Raw genomic sequence first — 23,431 nt, 5'->3', positions numbered from 1 at the left:
TCTTAGTGAATTTGCGTATTTAACGAATAATGCCTAATATTTGTTGTGGCTGAATTGTGTGGATGCAATCGGAGTTTACCTATAATTTTTAAGTCCCAAAGTTGCGGAGATATCTTTAAAAGAAAAGACCTAAGTTTACAGGAATTATTAAAACGTCATTATGATTGGGAACTGCACCTGGAACCTCAATAGCTCTATTTTGGTTAACAGTGTCGCGGAAAGGCAAGCTCAAAAGAGAAAAATTCGAAATGGGCAGCTACCAATGCCGAAGCTTATAAAAACGGCATTGTCTAGTGATATGTTTAGTTTGCATAAGTCTTCGAATATAGCATGCCCTTCTACTTCAGACTCTTTACTCCCAGACACAGTGATAATTTCTGAAGATATCATTAAAAGTGAAAATATTCAGGGATCGAGCAAAAATTGTTGTAATATTTCATGTGGAGTTTCAGAAAATGCTAGCTCGTCGTCAGTCGACAGAGTTGTCAGTTCTCCTACTGTGTCTGATACTTACGAACGCTCTGCATTTGAATTGATTGACAGCTTGAAAAATTCTCCAGGTATTGTAAAAAATACTGTGGATGTAAGTGGTCATAAGGTATCTCATGACACTATGATGTTAAGTAATGGTGTATGCCGAAGAGATTTTATTGACTTGAGTAATAGTTCGTTGTTAAAAAAGACCTGCATTGAGAAAGGCGATGGATTGGTTCTAAAGTTAGGATGTAGTGATAATGATAGTCCTAGGATTCTAACAGTGGTGCAAGAGAATAAAATAACTTTCTGGGAATCTCCGTCGACTTCATTGCAACAACTCAGTTGGTCCAAAACGGCATCCATTCCGATTTCGGCGAGCCTCATTCGGGGTCAGGGGTCTTTGAACAGTGTTAATGCGATTGAAATTATTTTAGAAATGGGTTTGCATCCAAGTATATGGACTTCGGTTGTGTTGATGGTAGACCCTAATGCATCTAAATGCTCAGTGTATGGTTATGGTGCCCATGGGGCCACGAAGACTATTGACAATTTACCCAAATCTCCTCTGGCGTACCAGTAGGTGTTGCAACTATTTATTTGCTTATTTAAGTCAACACTCATGCAAGACATTTTTAAAGGCAGTGCTTGCGTATTTACTGTAATTAATTAAATGCACTTTTTCTATACAGAAATCAGAAGAAATTATATTCTTGTTTACTAGATTCATCCACAATAGTAATATGGCATCATAATGAAGGAAAAGGTACAACATTAAAGAAATATTTGCTCAGTGATGACTTAGATGACCTTTTGGAAGTGAATGAGTGGTTAGATATTGAAAATAATATTCAATCTGTGCATATTGTCCATGGTAAGCACTAATCCAATTAATTATCTATCTTCAAATAAATAATCCGGTGGGACTATCTTTACTGTCAACGGATTTCCATTATAGCTGCCAAGCCTGTTGTTGTAGGAATCAGTGAAAAATTACATCTTATTATGTGGAATCATATTACTGGAAATGTTATCAAATCTCTTGACTTATTCTCTAGTGAAATCCATTCATATATTGGAATCATAGAAGATAAGGTATTATTTATATTTTATCTGTCAAGTTCATGTAATTTTTATGCCTTAAGAGCATATTAAATCATAATTCTCTTTCAGGGTTTCTTATTTGTGATAGCTAATGGAAAACTTGGATCTGCCCATCTATTGGCTGTAAACATTGATACAAAGAAGTGGATGGTGTTAAAGACTTACAAAAGCAGCTTTAAAGGGTGGTAAGTACAATATTGAATATATGCTATTGGGTTTTGATTGCTGTAGAGTGGATTGTGTAGTGACATCTTATTCAGAGTGCAACTTTCTTTGTTCCTGGAATTATGAGGTTTTCCTACAATTAAATAGTTTAATTGAGTCTCATTACTTTTAGTTTGCATTATGGTAGCATACTGGTTAGAGCTATTGGCTACTGACTGGAGATTCCTGGGTTCAAAGCCAGGTGAATCTGGGCTCTTCCAGAAATGTTGAAATCCACGTGATGTAATTATGTGTACACCGTCTATGTGGGAACTATAGTTAGTTCAAAGGAAAGAAACTCTTCATCAGCTCTCTTAAATGAGTCAATTGCAGAGGCCAAAATGCTTAGTATATGGTGAGCTTTACACTAACATATCAAACTAACCTTTGGGTGAAAGGTGAATAATTACAACTTTGTAAGTTCCACTGATTTTTTTATTTTATAAATGACCGGTTTTGTTGAATAGTCGACATCATCAGGTACAAAATAGATGACAATTTGACATTTATATATGCATGGATTTGAAATGTAATGAAATAATTGACTTTGTAATTCCACACACTTTATTTAAAAAACACACGACCCAGGTTTCGACGTTGAACGTCATCATCAGGTGGTCCTCATAGAAGCACGCTGGCTATATATACCTTCTGATCATAGGAGGGGGGGGTTGGTCAGAGAGGGAGGTCGGAGGGGTAAAAAGGTTACAATGTAGCTGGGAAGAAAAGACAATTACATTTTTGATTTAGAAGAGTGGTAGGTCTAGGAGTGGGGAGTGGGAGGGATACAAAATTTCGTTGGCAAGATCATCTTTCCAACGGACACATTTCAAAATTTCTAACTGCTCCAAAGCATCGAGCCTTTGACCTTTTTCTTCAAAATGAATAAAAATTTTCACCAACGTGCCACCCATGGAAGCGGTGAACCTTGCCGAAGACATCCTCATCCGGAAATCCATCCCAGTTCCAGTTATAAGTGAACTTTGTGCATTACTTAAGACGTGTGTTTCCCAAAATTATTTCATTTTTAATGGTACCTATTTCCAACAACCCAATGGTTTAGCCATGGGCTCGCCCTTGTCCCCACTCCTGGCCGATATGTATATGGACAATTTTGAAAAAGTTTTGTTCTCCTCAGCCTACCCTCTCATTAATAATGTATTTTGTTGGTTAAGATATGTAGACGATGTCTTCTGTGTGTGGACAGGTTCTGATAGGCAACTAGATCAGTTTCTAGCACATCTAAATTCTATCAATTCTAATGTACAATTCACGTGTGAAAAAGAGGAAAAAGGTTCCCTGAATTTCCTCGACCTATCCATTTCTAAAGACAAAGATGGGTTACAGTATTCCATTTTTAGGAAAGAAATGTATACAGACCAATTAATTAATTCCTCTTCAAGGCATTGCTTCACCCAAAAGCTTTCGGCATTTCATGCAATGATCCACCGTTTGACCGCTATCCCTATGTCAAAATTCAATGTAAATAAGGAACTTAATGTAATTAAAACGTTAGCAGTAAACAATGGGTATTCAGAAGATCTAATAAATAAACTTTACCGGAATAAACTTACAAAAATAGCCTTAAGCCACATTTACAACCCCGAACATGTAAAAGATCCCACTGCCAAATGGCGGAGAATACTATATCTTGGGACTATTTCTCAAAAAGTAATTAAAAGTTTACCTAAAGAAAAAATTAAATGTGCCTTTTACAGTCGTTCATGCCTTAAGAACCTGATCTCTCACACTAAAGACAAAGTCCCCGAAAACGAGAGGAGTGGAGTGTATGAGTTAAAGTGCTCGGATTGTAGCACAAAGTATATTGGACAAACAGGACGGAAATTTAAAGAAAGGATTAAAGAACACCAAACATGTGTAAAAAATAAGAACATAACATCCCTCTTTGCAAAACACCTTATCGAAAGTGATCACAAAAGTGACTTTGTGACAAAAATTATTCATTTTGAAGAAAAAGGTCAAAGGCTCGATGCTTTGGAGCAGTTAGAAATTTTGAAATGTGTCCGTTGGAAAGATGATCTTGCCAACGAAATTTTGTATCCCTCCCACTCCCCACTCCTAGACCTACCACTCTTCTAAATCAAAAATGTAATTGTCTTTTCTTCCCAGCTACATTGTAACCTTTTTACCCCTCCGACCTCCCTCTCTGACCAACCCCCCCCTCCTATGATCAGAAGGTATATATAGCCAGCGTGCTTCTATGAGGACCACCTGATGATGACGTTCAACGTCGAAACCTGGGTCGTGTGTTTTTTAAATAAAGTGTGTGGAATTACAAAGTCAATTATTTCATTACATTTCAATATGTTATGCAAATTCCACAAAGTTACGCCTGAGACAACAAATTATATGCATGGATGTTGTGGGAGGGGGTTCTGGGTGGATGGGAGGTGTGGTGTGGAGGGGAGGGGAGGATAGTGACCAACCAAGGAAGGGGGGGAGAGGGTATAATAATAATAATAATTTTATTTCCCCAATTGACAAGTTCATAGTATGGTACAGAATATCATACAATTATGTAATCGTATAGGGTACGTCAAGAAGTACAGTAACTGGATTACTAGCCAGAGAAAAGAAAAATAAAATAACACCCACACACATAGTGAAGGATTTACACAATATAAAATTCAGAATTACCCAGAATTGAAGTAGTCGTTCACACTGTAAAAACATTTTTCATTTAAGTACATGAATAACTTATTTTTAAAAATAGAGAGTGATTTCTCATTTTTTTAAACTAATGGGAAGCCTGTTGAATATTTGGATGCACAGAGAACAAGGTCCCTTGGACATCATTGTCATGCTAGCAGTCACTACACACAGATGATTTCTTGTCCTAGTCCCATAGGCGTGTGTGCCATTATTTGGGAATAGATGCATGTTCTTTTTTACAAAAATTATTGAATTATAAATAAAAACACCAGGGACTGTTAAGATGCCAAGGCTTTGACAGAGAGGTCTGCAGTGGGCTCTATAGGGTTTATTGCACATGGACCTAAGCAATTTCTTTTGAATAATAAATATTTTATTTAACTTAGTCGATGACCCACTTCCCCAGATTATGATACCGTATGATACAAGAGAATAAAATAGACCAGAGTAGAGTGTTTTTAAAACATCCATACTAACAGTATGTTTCAGAATTGAAAGAAGATAGTACATCGAATTTAATTTTTTACTTAGATTTGTGATGTGCAGGTCCCATTTCAGGTATTTATCAAAATATATTCCCAAAAATTTATACTCGTTAATAATTTTACAGTTATTTGACATAGGCTGAGAAGTACTTTTATTAGAATGACAGGTTTTTGCAGAGAAAATCGTGGCCTGAGTTTTTGTTTCATTGAGAATAAGGTTATTCCTATAGCACCACATGCCCATGTCTTGAACAATGGCTTTACCTAGAGTCATCAAATCTTCAAAGGATTTCTGATGCAGCACAAAGCTCACATCATCTGCAAATAAGACACAGTTACCGAGAGGATTTACACGTAATTTTTTGGGTAGGTCATTTATATAAATGAGAAATAAAGTTGGACCCAACACTGACCCTTGAGGAACACCTTTTTCAACACCTAATGGTGAAGAGAGGAAGGCATTCCCATTCTTCTGGACAGCTACCCTTTGTTGCCGATTTTTGAGGTATGTTCCCAACCATTGCTGTGCTTTGCCTCTAATACCCATTTGGTCACATTTGAACAAGAGTTTATCATGCTCAACCATATCAAATGCTCTGGACAAGTCAAGGAATACACCCATTGCTTTCTGCTTGGAGTTAATTTGATGTATGATCATGTCAACTGCATTGAAAATTGCCTGCTCTGTTGACTTCCCTTTTCTGAAACCAAATTGTTTTGGGGATAGCAGGTTACCTTCAAGGAATTCTGTCAGCCTTTTATTAAATACATACTCAAATATTTTTCCTAGCTGGGGGATAATAGATATGGGCCGATAATTTCCCACATCATTTTTTTTTCCTTTGTTTTTATAAACTGGTATTATCTTGGATACTTTGAGTGCGTCAGGATATGTGCCTTCTCTCAGACTCTGATTTACAAGTAAGAGTAAGGGACTTATAATTTCATCTATACAATTAGGAATTATTTTTCCTGATATACCATTTATATCAGTTGAGGCTTTCTTACCTACCTTGGTAATGTATGAGCAAAGCTCTGAAATGCTGCATGGTTTAAGAAAAATAGACTTGTAAGACGTAGCAAAGGAGATATTGATATCATGAGGAGGTTCTTGTACATTAACCATCGGTAGCTTTAAAAAGGAACTATTGAATTCGTTTGCTAGTTTTATTGGATCCGCTGGTTTATTTTTATCATTCCTAAATTGATCTGGTAACTCCACAACATTAGATCTAGAATTTTGTTTAATAATATGCCAAGCCATTTTTGTGTTATTGGTTGCATTTAAGATTAGTTTATCATTATATTCTTTCTTTGATTTCTTTATCATAATACGGTACAACTTTTTTAAGTTAGAATATTCATGGTGCAGTGTGTTAACTGCAGAGGATATATTATATTGTGATTTTATCCTTAATACCCTGGACAAATGCCTAATTTCTGGTGTGATCCAGTGTTTTTGAATGGATTTAGGGTGCTCAAATGGTACAAGGGGAAAGGCTGATGCAAAGTGACACAAAAACATTCTGTAGAACAGGTCAAATTTACTGTTCAGGGAGTTATTCTTGTCCAACAACTTCCAATTCTCTTGACTCAAGAGAAGTTGAAAGTGGCTGACATTGGAGTCACTAAAGACGCTCTTTAATATGGTAGGGGCAACAGCAGATTTGCTAATTTCAGACACATTGAAAACTGACATAATTGCCCTGTGATCAGACAGAGCTAGGTTAAAAACAACAGTTTTAACTTGGGATTCTGGGTAGTCTGTGAAGATGTTATCCAACAGGGTTTTAGAACTAGCTGTAACTCTTGTAGGATTTTTCACCAAGGGTTTTAAGTTATAGGAGGCTAGTCGAGACAGCAGTTCTCTTTGATTATTACCATCAGTAAGGAGGTTACAATTGAAGTCTCGAGTGAGAATTATTTTAGGCCTCTTAGAATAAGTTGTCATATTATAGAGTAAATTGTCCAATTTATCAACGAATTCCCTAAAGGATCCTACAGGAGATCGATACAGTGCAAATATTATATGAGTTTGCTCATTGACAGAGAGTTTTACCACTGAACATTCAAATACCTGTTCAGTGTTCAAGGACTGCAGATTTATCTTCGGTTTTTCATGCACAATGGTGTTTTTTACATAGATCACCACTCCACCACGGCGTTTCACTTTTCGACAATAACAGTCCCCTATCACTTATCCTGGAATTGTGACATCCAGTACACTCATCCAATGCTCACAAAGGCAGATTACGTTGGGTTTGTCCATTAAAGTTAAGGCTTCAAGTTCTTTTAACTTATTATATAGACACTGTATGTTGGGAACTAGGATCTTGATCTTACTCTCCCCTCTGGAATGAGATTTATTGTCTTTGCCACTTCGTACTAATTCAGTTCCACTATAGGTGAAGTGCAGAGCGGTAGCCATGAACGGTCGAGTTGACTCTTTGCAGGGGGGTTGATGGTGGTGCTAGGTGTCTGGGGAGAGGTGGATAGGAGAGGAGAGATTACTAGGTGTAAGGGACATCAAGGAGAGGGGAATGTAAGGGAAACTCATAATCATTAACCATAAATCCATTTCCTACGTTTTTCCTCATCTCCAGTTGTTCTAAAACGTCCATTCTTCGGCCCTTGGTTTCACTATGGAGGACTTAGGGGGTGAAATCGCATGTGTCCTTCTTCTCACAATTGTTTGGCAAAGAAGGATTGTGAAATATATACCGTGTGGAAACACCGTTTGCATTCTTCATTTCTAACCTTAAATGATCTTCCTGTCTGCCCTATGTAAATTGCATTGCAGTCTTTACATTTTTATTTATAAACATCACTTTTTTCATTTTGTTTAACTGAGTCTTTTGTTTTGTTTAGTAAACTCTTCAAATTATTTTTGCTGTAAAAAGCCACTTTTCACTTATCCTTTGGAAAAATGCTGGCCACTCTATGGGAAATCTCCCCTGAGAATGTTAGTTGACATCATTTGGTTTTCTCTTTTTCTCAGTCTCCATCCCCCTTGCAAATAAGTGAATGTGCGTATGAAGAGCACATTTTGTGTAAAATCTTGTCCATGATTTCAGGTTTGTAGCCGTTGTTGGAATCAATGAATTTGATGGTTTTAAGTTCCTGATTGGCATTGTTCACTGAGAGTGAGATATTAATCAGTCTATTTATCATTGAAAAGAAAGGGAGCTAGCTTCTGAGGGATGTGATGGTGGGAGATGTGGTGGATTCCTTGGTCTGTGGAGGTTATATTTTCTGAATATTGCAACGTCACGAGCATTTCCGCAAGTGGTTATTTTGACACCCAGGAAATTGATGCAACAATGGACTTCTTTCTCACGCATAAAATGAATGCCTTGACATAAATGGAGTTAAAAAAAAGGCCAAGTTGCTGATCAGTTCCGGTCTACACTGCAAAGATGTCGTCAGCATAACGATGTCAAACACAGATGTTCTTGGTGTTAACAATTCCTGAATTGAAAAGTTTCTCTTCTAAGTTGTCCATCACTGTTTTTGCGGAGATAACGGGGAACCCAAAGCTAGCCCTTCTTCTGTTTGCATATAAAATTCTCCGTTGAGGAGGAAATAGTTATGTTGCACACATACCATGACGTGTTTTTGGAACTCATTAACAAAGGATGGTTCCACACCTGCTGTCTAATAACTCTTAGCCACTGTCATTGCCTCAGACTCGGGGATGCTGGTGAAGAGGTTGGTTACATCAAAAGACACAAGCGTTTGCCCGGTGTTGGTGATTTTTTGGAGAGGATGTTGCATGGATCTTGAGAGTTCTTGACACTGTACTTGGGAGTGAAGCCGGGGATGCTCTTGAACAAAGCATCTAATCTGGTGACCAGTTTTTTTGAAGGAGCGGAAACACTCAAAACAACCAGCCGTATGGGAATGCCTTCCTTGTTGGTTTTTGGAAGGCTGAAAAACAGGGTGCTTGAGAATTCATAACTGTAAATTTGTGAACTTCTTTGTGATGCACAATGCTGGTCACATGGCAATTTCACTATGGTGTTGTTAGTTCTTGACACTTTTTCAGATAATGGTACCTCTTCATAACCACTTCATAGTTTCCTTTGTCCACCTTTTTGATGATCAGGTCTCGTTCCTTAACTACTTCCCGAATGGATTTAAGAGCTTCTACTCCTAGGTGATGGGATTTTTATGTACATTTTGTTTAAAAACAGTTAATAATTAGTGGGAAGCTACAGTATTAGGGCCTAGATCTTTTTTAGTAAAAGAAGTTTTGAGTAGAAGCAGTGAGATAGCACTTGAGAAAAGGTTAGTTATCATTGAAAAAATCAAGACGCTAAAGAGTTTAAATTCTTCGCATACCTCTCTGGTGCCTGACATGTGCAAGCCCACTATGCCGGAGGTCTAGGTCCCAAAACTGTAGCTTCCTAACCCAAGGATTCTTTTCAAAAGGTACTACCACCAAGTTTGTACCTAAATGCATTGAAAGTTTTCTCTCTTGACCAAATAATTTCCAAGACAAATGGGCTTGAAATTTTGTAAAACTAACAATAAATGTCATTCCTGAGACTATACTTTTAGACTGCTGTTTAAACATTGAAGCAAATATTGCTGACGACTACAGATATTGTAAAATTTAAGTATGTTGTTATAAATTTCCAAATTCGCAGTGGGCTATTATCAAGTGAGAATCTGTTGCAACTTTATTTAAACTTTCTTTTCTTTAAAAACTTTAAGAATCAAAAACTTTTCTTTCACCAATTGTGAAGCAGACGAGATATAACAGTCAATGAGATATCTTCTGAAAGGTTTTGGAAGGAAAACGGTGAGAATTTTGGATGCAATTATAATGACTTTCACTTTAAAATATTTTTCCTAGTATATGATATCCATGAATAAATAAAAACATGATGTACAAATATGATGCACAGCTACAGATAAAAATATTCGCAGCTACAGAAAGAAATATTTGCATTGATCATTGAATGATGGTAGAGTTAATTTCTAGTTGAAGTACAGGGTTCGTCCAGAAAATAAGTGTACTGAGCTCAGGAAAAAAAATTTATTACACTTTTACATATCTTAAGCTAATATTCCTCAAAATAGGACCCTTGTGAGTCGATACACTTGTTCCAGCGGCGTTCCCATTCCTGGAATGCTCCCGCGAAGGCATCATCGGGAACCTCTCGAAGACTCGTCGTCGACCTCTTCTCTGCCCTCCTCGAACATCTTGTGCCACCGAAAGATCATGTTTCTGGACATGGCTGACTCCCCGTAAGCCTGGTTAATCATACCGACAGTTTCGGTAGACGATTTCCCAAGCTTTACCGCAAATTTGATGGAATAACGCTGCTCCAAAAACTTCGGCATCGCGTTCCGTGACGTGGGTCGAGCGTGGAGGTTCGCGTTAACAGAGCTCCTCACTACACCACAGCTCAGAGCCGACTGCCTTTTTCAGCGTCGCTTGCCAACATACCCCCCTCCAATCGCAGCCTGTCAGAGCGGTGCTGGGCGCGCCTGGAGCGGCGGGAAAAAATCAGTAGTCAGTACACTTATTTTCCGGACGAACCCTGTATATATTTGTTCAGATAAAGAAAATTTTAGTAATGTTTTACTTAAGTAACACAAAGTATTTTACAGTTGTTTTGAAGTTAACTTAAACATAATTTAGTCCCTACTTACCCATAACTTCTGATTTTCTATTAAGTATACATATGACTTTAGGGATTGCATTGCCAATGATCATCTTTTTTGTTTTCTTCTGATTCATCATTGAAACTCTCTGTAGAGTATCATTCTTGATTAAGTGGATACAATGATCACGCATTGATTCCAGTAAAATGCTTTATGGTTCGATCCAGTGTCATTTTGTGCAATTTAGCTTTTCAGGTTAACTGTATTTTGTATTTTCCCTTGCATGATTATTTACTCTGCAATTGAGTTTCAGAGGAGGACTCATGAAAATGAATGGCACAAGACATAGGTCCACACTAATTGCTGAGTTAGTTTGTCCCAATTCAAATTGTCTTCTACATATATTTGTTTTTGAACGAATGGTTCACGCAAAAACATATTTTGCTCCACAGAAAATAAATCCCCCAAAAATTTGCTCAATAAAAAGAAATGATATTTTGGTTTAGATTTTCCCATCCTCAGCAAGTAAACTTGAGAAAACATCCATTGACGTTTCCCATGAACACACCAGTAAGGATATCGACCTGAACGACTGCAGGGAGAAAACAGTTGAGTTCTGCAGGAGACAGGGGTTAGTCATCACCAACACTTGGTTTAGACACCACAAAAGGCGCAGGTATACATGGAAAATGCCAGGTGACACAGAAAGGTATCAGTTAGATTATATCCTGGTTACACACAGGTTTAGGAACAGTGTGATAAATTCGCACAGCTTCCCGGGAGCGGATGTGGACTCTGACCACAGTTTAGTTGTTATGAAGTGTAGCGTACGTTTCAAAAAGATAAGGCAGGGGCGGCGGGTTGGAAAATGGAATGTAGAAGCATTAAATGGTTTGAAAAGGAAGGAGTACCAACAGGCGGTAGAGAAAACCATGGAGGATGGTAAAGGGCTTAGTACTATCGAAGAAAAATGGGAAATGATCAAGAGAGGGTTGTCTAAAGCCGCAAAAGACCCTATTGGAACCGTTAAAGCTAAAAGGACTAGGAAACCATGGATCACGGATTAGATGATTACAAAGATGGATGAGCGGATGGAAGACGCAGTGTTAGGATATGGAAAGTTTGCAGAGGAAGGGTGAAATTGGTGTGCTGTACAGCTAAGTTAAATCTTAATCAGGAAGTAAGGAAAAGAGTTCAATGCTAACAGTTAGAGATAAGGCGGGTAAGGTAATAGTTGACACAGGAAAGATCCAAGAGAGATGGATGGAATGTATAGAAGAACTGTATAGTAAAGAACTTTGACCAACACAGTTAGACATTGAAAAAGAAAGTGACGTAGAGGAAGACAGCTTAGGTCCAGGCATACTAGACAATGAGATAGAAAGGGCATTAAGGGAGATGAAACTAAATAAGGCCGTGGGGGTGGATAACATTCCCACGGGACTATTGAAATGTTTAGGAAAATGTGGGAGGAAAAGGCTATATGGGTTGATTCGTAGTATCTATGAGGAAGGAATCTGGCCGGAAGACTTTGTGAGATCAGTTTTAGTTCCTATTCCGAAAAACGTAAAGGCTACATCATGTGAGGACTACAGGACGATAAGTTTGATATCCCACGCAGCTAAAGTTGTTCTCAGGATCATAAACAAAAGGATAGAGAGCCGGGCAAATGCTTACTTAGGGGATGATCAGTTTGGGTTTAGGAAGGGGAGAGGTACGCGTGATGTCATTGCAGTAATGAGATCACTAATCAGGAGGAATATAGAATACATTCAGGAAGTATTTGCCTGTTTCGTAATTTCGAAAAAGCATTTGATAGAGTGAATTGGGAAGAACTAATGAGTATTCTGCAGAAAATAGGAATAGATTGGAGGGAAAGGAGGCTAATCCGCAACCTGTACATGTCTCAGACTGCTCAGGTGCGGTTGGGGAACGGGGATTCTAGATGGGAAGTGTTAGGAAGAGGTGTAAGGCAGAGTTTACAATTATCACAGTTGCCCTTCAACCTATATGTGGAGGAAATGATTAAGGAGGCATGGTAGGAACTTGAGGAAGGAATGAAATCTATGGGGAATTCATAATATCATTTAGGTTCGCTGATGGCCCAGCTTTAGTTTGTCAGTCAGCCAAGGGGTTGCAAGCATTGCTGAGTGAATTGGAAATTCAGTGCGACAGATATGGGATGAGAATCAATATTAATAAAACAAAGGTAAAGCGATTTTCTAGAAAGGAAAAGGCTAAGCTAAACATTGGAGGGCAAAAACTAGAGCAGGTAGAACAGTTTACGTATCTCGGAAGTGTTTTGGACCAACAGGGTCAAAGTAGTAGGGACGTAAGGAGAAGAATTGCGCTAGGCAAAGAGGCTTTCACAAGGAGGAGGGAGTTGATGACAGGGACTTTGAGTAAGGATGTTAAGAAAAGACTCGTAAAAACTTTGATATGGAGCGTAGCTATGCACGGCTTGGAAACGTGGTCGTTGAAGCAGGAGGATAGACGTAGACTGGAGGCCTTTGAAATGTGGGTGTGGAGAAGAATGGAGAAGGTGAAATGGACAGAGAAGAAAACAAATGAGGAAGTACTTGGTATGGTGGGCGAAGAGAGGGGTTTGTTGGGAGAAATCCTATGGAGACAGGAAAAATGGATGAAGGGCATATTGCCTGGCAGTGGGATGTTGAAGATGGTAATAGAGGGGAGAGTGTTAGGCAAACAAGGAAAGGGCAGGAACAAGATAGGGACGTTGGACGGGAAGGAGGAGGTACTCAGAGATGAAGAGGGACCTGTTGTAAACAAGGTGGCTGGATTGTGTTATGTTAGGAGTCTCAAAATATTTATTTTGTAGTTGTGTCCATTCAAAACCCTCCCTTTACCGGTAGATTACCTTATAATAAATAATAACCCCCTCCCAACATTTACCACACGTGATAACTAAAGTTGAAGTTTTCTGATGCTTTACATTGCTTACCTTATCTGCTGTAAGGTTCCTTAACAGATGGAATTTCGTAATTCTTTCCGGTATCTTTTAATAATTTTTCAACATTACTAAAACCCCTGATCTGAAACAGGTCTTCTTAGTATTTCAGGGTATGCCATTGATGATGGATTGTTGCTTGCTGCTTATGAAGATGGAATTGTTGTATGGGACATGGCTACAGCAATTGAGTTGAGCTGTTTCTTACCTCAGAGGAAGTGTGTACCATATGTATTCTCCGAGGACATCGTGTTTGTTACTAATGAGTGTGACCTTTATATTCTTAACAAATCTCTTATATTTAAGATGCAAAGAGGAAATCATCGATCTGAGAAGTTACAATTGAACTGCGTATGAACAAGATATTTTCAAATAATTTGTCCTCCATAGAATTATTAAGTTACCAATTAGCTAGGTGGCTTTGACTCAAATTTTACTTTTCGAGGATACTAATTTCAATTCAGTGACTTTTGGACATCTTGAATTTAGTGTATCAGTTATCTCCTGGTTTAAACAGTTTTTATGTAAGAGTTAGCAGTGGACTTGCACACCTCTGGTTGAATTTTCTTATTTCTAGTTCTGTTCATCCATTCAGATTAACTACATTGATCGGCAAGAATTTTTTGTAAAAAGAAAAGCATGGCTTGCAAACATCAAAATTTTATCTGGAAGTATGTATATTTGGTCTAGGTCTTCCAAACCCAAACATCATTTTCAAATAATTCTCTTGGTATATTCTCAAGCCCAGCTTTTCTTTTTTTCCCCACCAAGAAGTATTCCAGATCGCTCAGGAAATTTTACCAGGAAGATACAACCAAGGTTATCCTTTGGACTTTAATTATCTCCACGGTGATGCTGGGGAGTTTTTGTGATGGCCTTTGAAAGTTATTCTCATCCCTGTCACCAGACAAAACGTGTTGTCTAGCTCAAGCATGTTCGCATTTTCCTTTTGGGTTTATCAAGACTGATTTTTTTTGCAAGGCTCAAGGTATTAACCTTTCTCAGGAAGATTAAAGCTGTGATGACTGCAAATATATTGTTGATATTATGCCATTTCCAAAAATAAATAAATTTCTTTAAGTCTTGTCTCCTTCATTTAATAAAGTCTTAGTACTTCAACCATTGCTCTTTGATATCCAGGGCTCATCTCCCCCCTCCCCTGCCTACCAGCCACCTATCCTACCAACAATCCTTCACCTCCAAGTATTTCTCCACCAGAGACATGTTCGGAGCATTTGCCAGCACTGTTGAATGGGTGAACACAGGAAGTTGAAAGTCGTTAGTTGAAATGCAGGGCAGAGATGTGTTGTATGAGGGTGCCAGCAAAAATGATTGAAGAGAAGATATTCATCCCAGATTCCCTACTATCTATTTCTCCACTAAGCTGTGGTCCTAACACTGCATTGGACAGGTATCTTCTATTTATCCTCGTACTTGCAACTTAAAATTGTTGTCCATGAAAATAATAAGTAGTCTTGAAATGATTACATTCTAGCTTCAATATTGCACATAAGGGGAAGTCTAAACAATCAAATCGGGAACACCCGCAGACGCACAGCCAAATAGATGAGTAGATTGGAAGGACATGTGGCATTTGAGGGGTAGAGTCCAACTTTTATATAGTAAACAATACATACATTGTCTTAAAATTGCAAATAAAGAACAAATAATTATTTGCATTGCACAACTCATTAGTTTGGAGCTCTCTTCACTGTGTTTTCACAGCAATATAAAGACATGGCCTTGCTAGAAATCATACTGTTCAGGGTGAAGGGTATTCAAGGGATAATTCCACACATTACATGTTGAAATTTGATGCAAATTAGCATTTAACTGTGATTATGCTCAAATACAAAAATGTGAATCTGCAGCAACTGATAAGGGAATCACATCTGCCTATTGAACCGAGCACTTAGCTGCAGAACAAAGGATCCAGACTGTGGTTGTCAAGATACCAAACTTCCAGGGGAAGGAACGGGATACCCACCCAGAATGTGTGAATCTCTCACATGCTGCCATAGAGCATGCAGGATAAAGAGGGCTCAACACTTGCCTACCAAACCAATCTTAGGGTTAAGGGCAATTGTTTTTGGCAAAATGTACGGACAACTTGAAATTACAGCAATGCAGAAACAAAAACTAGAATTATATTTACGCTAAGCAAGAATGGCATTTTGAGAACCTGTTCAGCAAGGCAGAGGTGTTATAAGGAATTAAAAGACTCCCCATCCTGTACAAGTTTACTTCACTGAGTAACTCTTGATTAATTAAAGGAAACGCACATTTTATTTTACACAATTTATTGTCACAAACACAAGAACAAAGTATTGTAAAAACTACTTACAAATTGATTGAATTTTTGCAAAGAAAAATAACTGTTGGAAATTCTAGTATTTTTGTAAAATTACACCTTACAACAATAACTAGTTACATAACAAACAATCATTCAACTACAGTTGCAAGAGATCACTAAAATAAACCTTCACTTTATAATGTTTCCTTTTGAGCATGAATAAAAATTAAAAACTATTAATTACCAAGTAAATAGTTTCTCCAAATAATTTCAAAGCTACCTTTTAACAAACAAAACAAGATTTTTACATAACCTCAGTGATGCTTCCACGCAAAGCAACAAGACCCACGCCCATTTGAATCAATGTAGTTTAGGACCTTGTTCAAGTGAGATTCAATGCAAAATACTCCCCAAGATAAACATCTATACATGAAATTCTCAAACATACGATTAATTATATCCATTATTTTGCAATAAATTCTTTAGAGGTTTAATCTAAATTATTTTCAATATGTTTTGAAATGTGATAGAAAAATAAGCCCTGTAAAAGCTTTACAGGACTGGAGTACACAATTCTCATCAGCCATTAGTCCTCAAGAGTAACATTTTTGAATAGATATGACATGGACTCCTTGTTGTGGATGCGCCGAATGGCCTCTGACAAAAGTACACTGATGTCCACTGTCTTTATCTTGTGACACTGCATTTTCTGCAGTTCATGAGGAATAGTGTTGGTAACGACCACCTAGAAGGGTAAGTAAACGGTTACTCAATGCAACAAGTGACATCATGCAATGGCCACAAACAAAGAGCATCAGAAATCCATTTATTTCCACTTTCCATCAATTGTGACAGAAATCAAAAGTTAGCACTCCACATTCTCATCATTTTCTTAGTTTCAGAAAAGACTCGAGAAAACATGCCGTGTGCCTCCAGCTAGGTGGTACTTGGAGAGGGGACTATTATACTGTTCAGAATAATGTTTGACATTATGTTTTTTGGCTGTGATGACTCGTATAAAAAAGAAACTTTGAACAAAATCTGGGAATGATACAAAAGAACAAACCAAATGCTCAAAACCCCATGAAGTTTTTCACAGAGAGATATGATGGACAAAGTGGCATAAACACTAAGGAATACATTTTCGGGCACTATTTGGAGCATGGAACTCATAATGGAGGATCAAATTTTTGCATTTCCACTGATTGACTAAAAATTACTAAGCACGTATCAATTACACATAGGTCTACCTGATGATGACTACATGTAGTTGAAACAAATGCAGTAAATTAATTTTATATGCATTAAGAGAAGTGCCTCTATTTATTATCTATCGTGGTAAAGACTAGGTAATTTCCCCATTCAATTGGGGACATAAAACCTAACACTTCTGTAACATATCTATGTACATACAATGGAAATGCAGAAATGAAAATTTTAAAAAGTATCTTAAATGGATGGGGAAGTGGTAGTCCAGGGTTAGGACATTCGACCACAGACTGGTGGGCCTAGGTTCAATTCCCAGGCATACCACACAGGGCTCACTCAACTTCACCCGAGCTGCGTGATTTTTTGGTTATCAGATCTTCCTGGGGAACCATAACCAGCAAAGGGAAACAAACTGCTCCTCCTAACCTGATGTGTTAACTTCAGATGCCGTCAGGTTCAGTATTGGGTGAGCTCTACCGACATTTACCAAACCAAACTTTGAGTTGACCACTGTCTATGGTTTATACATTACCTTAAATCGAAGACTGCCACACTGAAATAGTGCTAGATTGTGTGACTAGCGGATAAGAAAGATAACGGGTGACCATCCCTTCCATTCATGTTTCCTTTTTTGGGTTCAAAAACATGCAAAGTTAATAGCAACGACACAAATACTAACTCGTGAATGTCAAGAAATGGCAAAGCAAACTCTGTTATAGGAAATGATTTCTCCTGAGAGTGCATTAGTTTTGTGTGAAGACGTTACATGCTCTCGGGCCAAGAGACACCACACTTGTTGGAAAGGTTCGCTGATTCTATCCATAGCATTGACCCTTTATAGGCTCTTTCCAAACAATTCACAAATGTTATGAGCAAAACATATGCAGTGAATGGCCTTTGCTCATTCACATCAAGAGCGTTTAAGTTTAACGACTGTAAGTGACCTTCAATTGTAAGTGTGAGACTTAATTTGAGATAAGAAACAATGCCCTATTCATACCTCATCAATGGGAGAATCTTCAATCAGCCTTGGAGCATCAGAGGAGAGGAGACCATGAGTCGCCATGACGTAAATTTTGTACGCCCCTCTTTCTTTGAGTACTTCAGCTGCAGCCACAAATGACTGAACATCATCCACCATGTCATCCTAGAATGAATAAATTTATCCCACATTAGTTCCATTGTCTCACATATATATATATATATATAGTATATATATATATATATATATACTCATATATACAGAAACATATATAAGGAAAAGGGATAGGAACACGTATAAAGGATAGGAACACGTATATTTACTCTTGTGATCCGTTCGATTCCGCCTTCCCCACCTCTATTGTGTTCGTCCTTTATACGTGTTCCTATCCCTTTTCCTTATATATGTTTCTGTATATATGAGTATTTATTCGCCGTTTGGCGGGATTTCGTGTTTGAATGTATATATATATATATATATATATATATATATAAGACCCACGGATCTCAGGGTAAATTACATATCCTCAATAGCTCAAGTGGTTAAGAGCATCCGCCCGGCAAGTGGAAAGATCCGGTGTTCGAGTCCCGGTTGAGGAAATACTTTTACTCTTGTGATCCGTTCGATTCCGCCTTCCCCACCTCTATTGTGTTCGTCCTTTATATGTGTTCCTATCCCTTTTCCTTATATATGTTTCTGTATATATGAGTATATATATATATATATATATATATATATATTGTAGCCACGAATCAACCAGGTTGTAAGACCAAACCAGCTCAATAATTCACACAATCTCAAAAATCGTACAAATATCTTCTGCAGGCAAGAATTTGTTTTTCTCCTGGTTTTCATTCATGGGGTAGCATTATCAGATGTTTCAAATCCGTGCAATTGGCAAGGCACAGGGATATTTGTTCAATACTTTTTTACAGTATGAAATACATTTAAGGCTGCCCAGATGATTTCTCAATTTCTTAATACATACTTACCATATTAATCATATCCCTACTTCTGTAGTTACTCTTGTGTAAATTTCAGTTCAGCTATTTTTATGAAAGCCTCAAGAGGAAATACTAATTCCATTTAAATGAGCTTTGAAAATATAGATAGTTAATAAATAGTTCTGAAAGTGAGGCACATGACATCAAAGCTGAGTACACAGAAACTGACGTCAGATTCGAATGGACTCACAGTTTTAAAAGATAATTAACTTTCACCCATTACGTTTTGACCATATTAATTTGCATTAAGCAACCTCCAACTTCCCATTACAATTTCTTTGAGATTCATAACTTTCACCTTTGCTGACTACATGCCCTAACCCGTCAGCCATTTACAGCCAGACGCGACAGCAATGAACACAGCCAATGGAAACATGGACTTAAAAAACAATCATGCCTACATGGATAGGGATTGAACTATGCATTGGGTATTCAAGATCCATACGTCCGTTTAAATGACCACCAATGAACTCAAATCCATTTGTTCCTTACACTTGCAATCCAAAGCAAAGCAAAGTGTTTTCATTCCATCATGAAAAACTATAACATTGTAATTCCACAGTATTTCCCTGCTGAGGAATGATAAAGTTATATTTTTCATTACAAATAAATCGATTCCATTAAGTGACACCCCAAAGAACCAATTATCAGCCGTTAAAAGTGATGGAGGCTATTTTCAGGGACTATAAAAGTTGACTTCAAAATTCCATTGCCTATATAAGAAAATTTTTAAGACAATTGTCGGAGTGAATAAAATAAAATCATACGTTCACTTAGTGTTCAATCCCAAGAAGAAAACATACTCTTTTAATTTCTGTATGCGCATCTTGAAAATGTCTGGCACATATTGGTCATACATTTTAAGGAAAAACATTCAAAACAAACAAATTGGGATGATATATTAACATACCAGTCATATTTAAGGCAACAAGTGAACTTCCCAATAAAGTTCATACATGTAAATGTAAAGAATACATTGAACATGTTTTCAAGGCATACATAATGGACACAGTGCTAATTATAAAGAATGTTGGAAAGAATACAAAACCCAAAGCCGCACACTTACCGTACACTTTTGGGTTTTGTATTCTTTCTATTCGCTCGGCCGTAGTACGTTCTTTATCTATTTAATAAAGAATGTTTTTGCACCGAAACTTGCATATTCAATTAATCGGAAGTGTACCTTGTAACATGATCACAATGAATGTAACTCTTCTTTTTAATATTCACTCCAAAGTTAAAAATTAATGACAATTCTTCACATAATTGTTTTATGAGTAGTTAAAAGCATATGTTCAAGAACTTGAAGAATTCTTGTTCAAGAATGTGTACTGATTATTTTATTTGAATAGTTTTCTGATGAATTGTTGGAGCTTGAATAGAAAATTAACCAAGCAAAATATTCAAGCAATTAATCAAAGCTATGCTCCATCGCAGACCCAAGCAATGGCAGCATTTCCTTTGTCTCCTTACCTAAGGTTCCCATCATCAACTGCCTCCTCTTTGTAAAATCATCCGTACCAAGTGCATTAACTACAGCAGGCAGAACGCTTCTTAAAATGGCAAGCCGTTCCCTACTCTTTCATTAATGCACCCCAACTTTAATACTTCTCTTAGTCCCCCTACTTCTAAGGAGGCTTACCCGAACACATGACTTCGCTAACTTTGTCACGAGGCAAAAAAGCAAACAAACTTACAACCATGATGGCAATCCGACCTCCAACGTCTCCGACCACATTGATTGGGGGCTTCTCCTTGGCTGGGTGCACGGGCACCCCAACGCTTACATCCATGGTGCGGGAGCGAGGGAGGGCGGGCGGGGAATAGCGGCCGTCCACCATGTCCGACTCGGCCTCCTTTTGCTCACCGTGAATCACCGCAATGCCCAGCCGCAATCGTTCAGCGTAAGACGTGGCCTTCTTTGCGGAGCCAGGATTACGAGCCACAATCACGGCATTTCGATAATCAGGTATCTTCACAAAAACACAAATAAAATGAAGAGGTAAAATGAATTTCTGCTTGTTATTTTAATTTTTACACTTTGATTTCAGAAGTGGATGACAAGAAAACATTGGGAGGATGAAAACCTTGTCTACACTATTCTAGTCTAAACTAGTCTAGTAACAACAAACACTAATCCCTACATAGTATAAATAAGCATCCAAGTTTGAAATTGTCAGCCAAGACTGGAAAGAAGACTTGATAAATGTCTTGGGCAATGACGCAGAGTTTTAAATCGAATAAAATTAATAACTACATATGTTCAAATATGCTGGAAAAGGAGTGATTGACAAAATTCCCCCACAAGGCATGATTTGACAAATGCAGGTTTCATCAAAGCAAAGTGGTGTCTAGGGGGAGTGGGGTTGTAATGTAAACCAACCAACATGCACACGAAGAAAATGCTTTCCTCAATCATAAGCGCAAGAATAAAATCATGCCATCAAGCATACCAGCCCCTCCCTTTGGCAGGTTGTAATTGTTAGTGTTTCCCTAGTTCAGATGTGCTAGGCCAAAGCAAAAGATGTGCTCATGTCAATCAGTAATAAGACAGGTAGGTAAGACAGAATAGACAAGACAGGTAAGTAGTGTCAACTTTAAATTACAGATATTTTGACTTATAATGCTGAAAAAATATTTACATGAAAAATGTGTAATAGGGAAGTTTTTCTCAAAAAAAGGGCTGCCATAACACAGAATCCTAGTCAGTGGGTAGAGTCCTGCCATATTGGCGATTGAAGTTATCCAGCAGAGAAATGCAGGAATATTTTAACTTGACCAGTGAACATAATGACTGACTGACCACTCAGGTGTCCACTTTCTCCCCCCCCCCCCCACACACACAAGCTGCATCTTTTATTTACAAGCTGCATTGGGAGTCACTTTCATCTTATGCACCACGAAGTCATAGGCAATGCAGTGCTGACTGGAAAAAACAACCCTCAATATCCAAGCTTTATTATGCAAGACCTGATCTGTTTTCTTTGAAATAATAGTTCTAATTATTTGATTTTTCTTTGAATATATTTTTGCAGGGTGGTTTCAATGAGGGAAATTGTTCGGTCGCACACTTTAAGATTAAATTTACATCTCAGTATAATATATATCAATTTCTATGCAACAAAATCTCCACTTGAGATGACGGAAAAACCAAAATGTTTTTAAGTCCCAAAACACCATCCTAGCTACCACACGTAGAAGGGCATTTGATTAATAAACAAAGAATTATTTAACTTTTTCCACCACACTTATTCTTGAATGAATATCGATCATAAGTGCTACTTAAAATGATATCACAGACGTCGAAAGTTGCTGTATTTTAAATAAACAACAACCTTAAATAGTCGACTGGCAATGGCTTCACACCATGCGGGGAGAGCTCTGTTTTTCAAACACATAATACCATTGTAAACTAAAAGAGGCCGCATTAATTAACTTACACATTCTTGAATATACTGTAAAAGGAATGGCGAGGCACGAAGGTTATCCACTGGACAATCGAAAAAACCTTGTATCTCCTTCTGGTGTAGATCCATAGTTATGATATGGCTTAGGCCAGATTTGCACATCATTTTGGCTAGCAGCTTGGTTACTATACAACCACGTTTCCTCATTTTGCCTGGAAGCAAGGCAAATTACTAATTATTTACTTTAAGAAACGTAAATGACACAATTTCATTCAACTTACATTGCTTGCTGTATGGTAAATAAGGTATCACGCCGACGATACTCTTAGCCGACGAAGTTTTACAGGCATAAGCCATTATCAGCAGCTCCATTATGTTATTATTCACATCCCTAAAGGAGAGATGTCATATTAAGCATTCTTGAACCATGTGCTATACACGCGGTTTCAAATATCAAGACAATAATTTACTTGGATCCAGTCTGGATAATGTATATATCTTTTCCACGCACGGAATCCCCTATTTCTACCATCGTCTCTCTATTAGTTTTATGGTACACAGAGCATCCTCCAGTTTTAACTCCAAGTCGGCTGAAATAAATCTATCGTTAAATTCATGCACTTAATGAAAGAGTTGAACGGTTATTACTCAAATTACTTACTTGGCAATTAGGTTCGCTAACTCAATGTGTGAGTTACCCGCAATTATCATAACATCTGATGACGCCGGGACATCCATTTTTCTAGGGAGGACGGCAAATTGGGAACTATCTTATCTCTTCAGCATAAGGGCCGTCAGCACGGAGAAAATATTCCAGATGAAAGCGTAAAACAATATGGTAACTTACAAGGTTCTTCCGAAAAATTAGTAAGTACTTTAATGCATTCACAGCTTGAATACCCTCTTGACGGTTGACATGAGCAACAAATTAGGCACAAGTTTCCACTCCTTTCCTACCGTCGACTACAGCGACACTTGATAGATCAATCAGCAAAATAAAAATCATAACAAATGA

General features: G+C 37.8%; 2 protein-coding genes across 3 annotated transcripts; one reads left to right on the top strand and one right to left on the bottom strand.

The window, feature by feature from the left end:
* The first annotated feature begins 160 nt into the window (after positions 1-160).
* Positions 161-14,565, top strand: LOC139688612 (uncharacterized). The gene is made up of 5 exons (XM_071586159.1): positions 161-1,053; positions 1,167-1,348; positions 1,433-1,569; positions 1,648-1,763; positions 13,626-14,565. The coding sequence occupies exons 1-5, from the start codon at positions 161-163 to the stop codon at positions 13,876-13,878; spliced, it is 1,581 nt and encodes a 526-aa protein (XP_071442260.1). The 3' UTR covers positions 13,879-14,565.
* Positions 14,566-15,804: 1,239 nt separating this feature from the next.
* On the bottom strand, positions 15,805-23,386 carry LOC139688638 (phosphoribosyl pyrophosphate synthase-associated protein 2). 2 transcript variants are annotated; one of them, XM_071586202.1, is made up of 8 exons: positions 23,264-23,386; positions 23,078-23,158; positions 22,887-23,006; positions 22,698-22,807; positions 22,450-22,628; positions 20,707-20,982; positions 18,024-18,170; positions 15,805-16,559 (listed from the first exon to the last, which is right to left on the bottom strand). In XM_071586202.1, exons 2-8 carry the CDS (start codon positions 23,152-23,154, stop codon positions 16,401-16,403), a joined length of 1,068 nt encoding a protein of 355 aa, XP_071442303.1. In that variant the 5' UTR covers positions 23,155-23,158; positions 23,264-23,386; the 3' UTR covers positions 15,805-16,400. The 2 variants fall into 2 exon arrangements, with proteins under 2 accessions (XP_071442303.1, XP_071442302.1); XM_071586201.1 differs by having other exon boundaries at positions 23,078-23,193; positions 23,317-23,363.
* Positions 23,387-23,431: the final 45 nt, after the last annotated feature.

This window comes from Hetaerina americana, unplaced genomic scaffold, assembly GCF_022747635.1.
Source record: "Hetaerina americana unplaced genomic scaffold, ioHetAmer1.1.p SCAF_21, whole genome shotgun sequence".
NCBI lineage: Eukaryota > Metazoa > Arthropoda > Insecta > Odonata > Calopterygidae > Hetaerina > Hetaerina americana.
This window is presented reverse-complemented; position numbering and strand designations above follow the sequence as displayed.

Coding starts and splice junctions, on each gene's coding strand:
- LOC139688612 (XM_071586159.1), top strand. CDS start 161: ATGATTGGGAACTGCACCTGGAACCTCAATAGCTCTATTTTGGTTAAC. Junction 1,570..1,647: donor TTGGAATCATAGAAGATAAG/GTATTATTTATA, acceptor ATTCTCTTTCAG/GGTTTCTTATTTGTGATAGC. Junction 1,764..13,625: donor AAAAGCAGCTTTAAAGGGTG/GTAAGTACAATA, acceptor AGGTCTTCTTAG/TATTTCAGGGTATGCCATTG.
- LOC139688638 (XM_071586202.1), bottom strand. CDS start 23,154: ATGGATGTCCCGGCGTCATCAGATGTTATGATAATTGCGGGTAACTCA. Junction 20,983..22,449: donor TACAGTATATTCAAGAATGT/GTAAGTTAATTA, acceptor GTTTTTGTGAAG/ATACCTGATTATCGAAATGC. Junction 18,171..20,706: donor GTCGGATTGCCATCATGGTT/GTAAGTTTGTTT, acceptor TATTCATTCTAG/GATGACATGGTGGATGATGT.